At 48.2% G+C, this 2,500-nt stretch overlaps 1 protein-coding gene across 2 annotated transcripts in view; it reads left to right on the top strand.

Annotated features, from left to right (window-relative positions):
• The first annotated feature begins 402 nt into the window (after positions 1–402).
• The window catches only part of LOC126570882 (protein RFT1 homolog), a 2,733-nt gene continuing 635 nt past the window's right edge, over positions 403–2,500 (top strand). Inside the window, exons 1-5 of one of the 2 annotated variants that reach the window (XM_050228960.1) lie at positions 403–568; positions 665–877; positions 953–1,161; positions 1,239–1,734; positions 1,807–2,500. The exon at positions 1,807–2,500 is cut by the window's right edge and continues 635 nt beyond it. In XM_050228960.1, the coding sequence (XP_050084917.1) occupies positions 818–877; positions 953–1,161; positions 1,239–1,734; positions 1,807–2,500 (1,459 nt within the window). In that variant the 5' untranslated portion in view covers positions 403–568; positions 665–817. Of the gene's footprint in view, positions 878–952; positions 1,162–1,238; positions 1,735–1,806 lie in introns of both variants that reach the window. The other variant, XM_050228959.1, reaches the window with a different exon arrangement.

The following is a 2,500-nucleotide window of genomic DNA, read 5'->3' as shown; positions in this document are numbered from 1 at the left end:
ATAAATCCTAGCGTAAACGCTGTTTGCAAGCGATTTGCCCCACTACATTTCCTGTTCGTGGTTTGCATTAATAGTGAGTGTTCATTACTAGCGTTTTTAATCTTTTTCTTTGGAAAAAAGATTCTATTTTTCTCACAAGAGTCGATTAAAGTTCAGTGTAATTCGGATTACGCGTCTCAACCCGGTCATGTAAACATGTTCAAGTGTAAATTAATTTTATATTTACGCTTGAGTTTACGCTTCATGTATCGCCGGCTTTAAAATGGCTTATCCACCTAATTTTTATTTCCTTTCGGTTTTTAATGAGTACGACGGAGCCCAGTAAACCCAGTGAATCCCATAAGCTAGCGCAGAATGCTGTGTTCGTCACGAAGCGTAACGTCACGTTTTGTCATCAAAATCGCCGCCAAAAAAGCACGGAACATTCACGAGAGCCAGCAGAATTTCATTCGCGAGGCAGGGCGAAAAAAACCGAACAGCTGAGTAAACATAAAAAAAACGCGCTGGCAGGGCCACGCGATTTCGGTTCTCAAGGTTGCGCCTAAACTCGTGCCCCCTTTGAACTGCGGTAAGAACATCGTCCTCTTTCCCGTCCCAGTGTCGTCCTCCGAGAGCAAGCGATGAGCTGAACGGCATCCAATGTGTAATATGCAATCATATTTAGCGAGAGACTGTGTGAATCAGATCTCCCAAAAAGGAACCCTCCTTCCCTTTCCGTTGTGTTGTGCTAACTTTGCATGCTTCCGTTTGATGTCGATCTGTCTGGTTCCTGTTTGTCTTGTGTAAAGTGAAATAGCGCCTTTAATTGTTGTACATTATGGGGCGTAATGTACTTCTTAGCAGCCTGCAGAACGCTTCCTTCAGTATAGTGTTTCAGGTGAGTTAAAAATACCCGTACACCGTTCTGCGTTATTGTTGCAACAGCTAACCACGGTTTGTCCCTTTATTTCAGATCATTTGTCGCTGCATTACCTTCGCGATCAATGCGTTCATCGTGCGAAATGTGGGCCGGGAGGTGCTCGGGATCACCAACGTGCGCTTGCTGCTGCTGGAGAGCACCCTGCTGTTTCTATCGAAGGAAGCGATTCAACGATCCGCACTCAGCTCACGGCACAACAAACAGTGCACCTGGGCACAGCTCATCAACCAGCTGTGGATAACGTAAGAACTACTGAAGCGAGATCATCAACGCATGCCACTGATTCTCCTCTCGTTCGGTCCACCATTCTTTGCATCAGTGTTCCGGTCTGTTTCACGCTTGCCATTCCTTGCCTGTATGTATGGCTTCATTGGCTCTCGCCGGTCGATACGGTGTACGCGGAGCAGTACCGGTTCGGATGTTTCGCGATCGCCTTCTCCTGTATCATCGAAATGACCGCCGAGTCGCCCATCTTTGTCGGGCAAGTGTTTTGCTTCGTGAAGCTGAAGGTCATCCTCGATACTGGGCACATCTTTATCCGCTCCTTCATCTTCATCACGATCGTACTGCTCAACAAGGACATTACAATCTATGCGTTTGGAATAGCGCAGATTACCAGTGCCTGCACGATTATCGTAGGAAACTATGCTTTCTACTACTTCTACATACCGCGCCTGCTGCGGTATCGCGCTGAGCTGAAGAAGGTAGACGATAAACGGGTGTTGCGGGAGAAGTACGGTCAGCAGTACGAGAATATGGAAGACTTCCCCTTCGTTTCCATCCGTCAGATGCTTCCGGGAGTGTTACCGAATTCGGTATGGTTTTTGTGTTATCACCGTTGCCTTAGCTTTTTTACTAACTTTCCATGCTTTCTTTACTCATTCCAGGGTTCTATGTTCAATTCCGATCTTCAAACGCTGGTACTGAGCTTCGCCAAGCAGGGCATCCTGAAGCAGGTGCTGACCGAGGGCGAGAAGTACGTCATGTCTGTGAGTCCCGTGCTTACCTTCAGTGAGCAGGCCACGTACGATGTGGTGAACAATATGGGCAGCCTGGCAGCCCGCTTTATCTTCCGGCCGATTGAGGATAGCAGTTACTTTTACTTTACACAATCGATTTCCCGGGACACGCCACTAGCCGAACAACGACAAAGTGCAGTCCAGGAAGCATCGGATGTGCTCGCATACGTCACTAAAACGGTCACTTCGATTGGTTTGCTGGCGTTTGTGTTTGCACAAAGCTATGCCGGACCGGTGTTGCTGTTGTACGGTGGAGCCGATTTCGTGGAAGGTGGATTACCGGAACTGTTGCTTCGATGGCACAGCCTTGCCATTGTGCTGCTCGCCCTAAATGGTATCACCGAGGGTTATATGTTCGCAACAAACACATCGCGCCAGATCGACACGTACAACTACTACATGGCCTTCTTTTCCGTCACCTTTTTACTGCTGTCCTACCAGCTGACCAACTGGTTCGGACCGGTAGGGTTCATTCTTGCCAACTGCTGCAACATGAGCTTCCGCATCGGCTACAGTGTGTTTTACGTAGGGAAACAGTTTCGGCAGATAGGACCGAACCCAC

Source organism: Anopheles aquasalis, chromosome 2 (assembly GCF_943734665.1).
Source record: "Anopheles aquasalis chromosome 2, idAnoAquaMG_Q_19, whole genome shotgun sequence".
Lineage (NCBI taxonomy): Eukaryota > Metazoa > Arthropoda > Insecta > Diptera > Culicidae > Anopheles > Anopheles aquasalis.
Note: the sequence above shows the minus strand (reverse complement) of the source record. Positions and strands in the feature narration are given on the sequence as shown.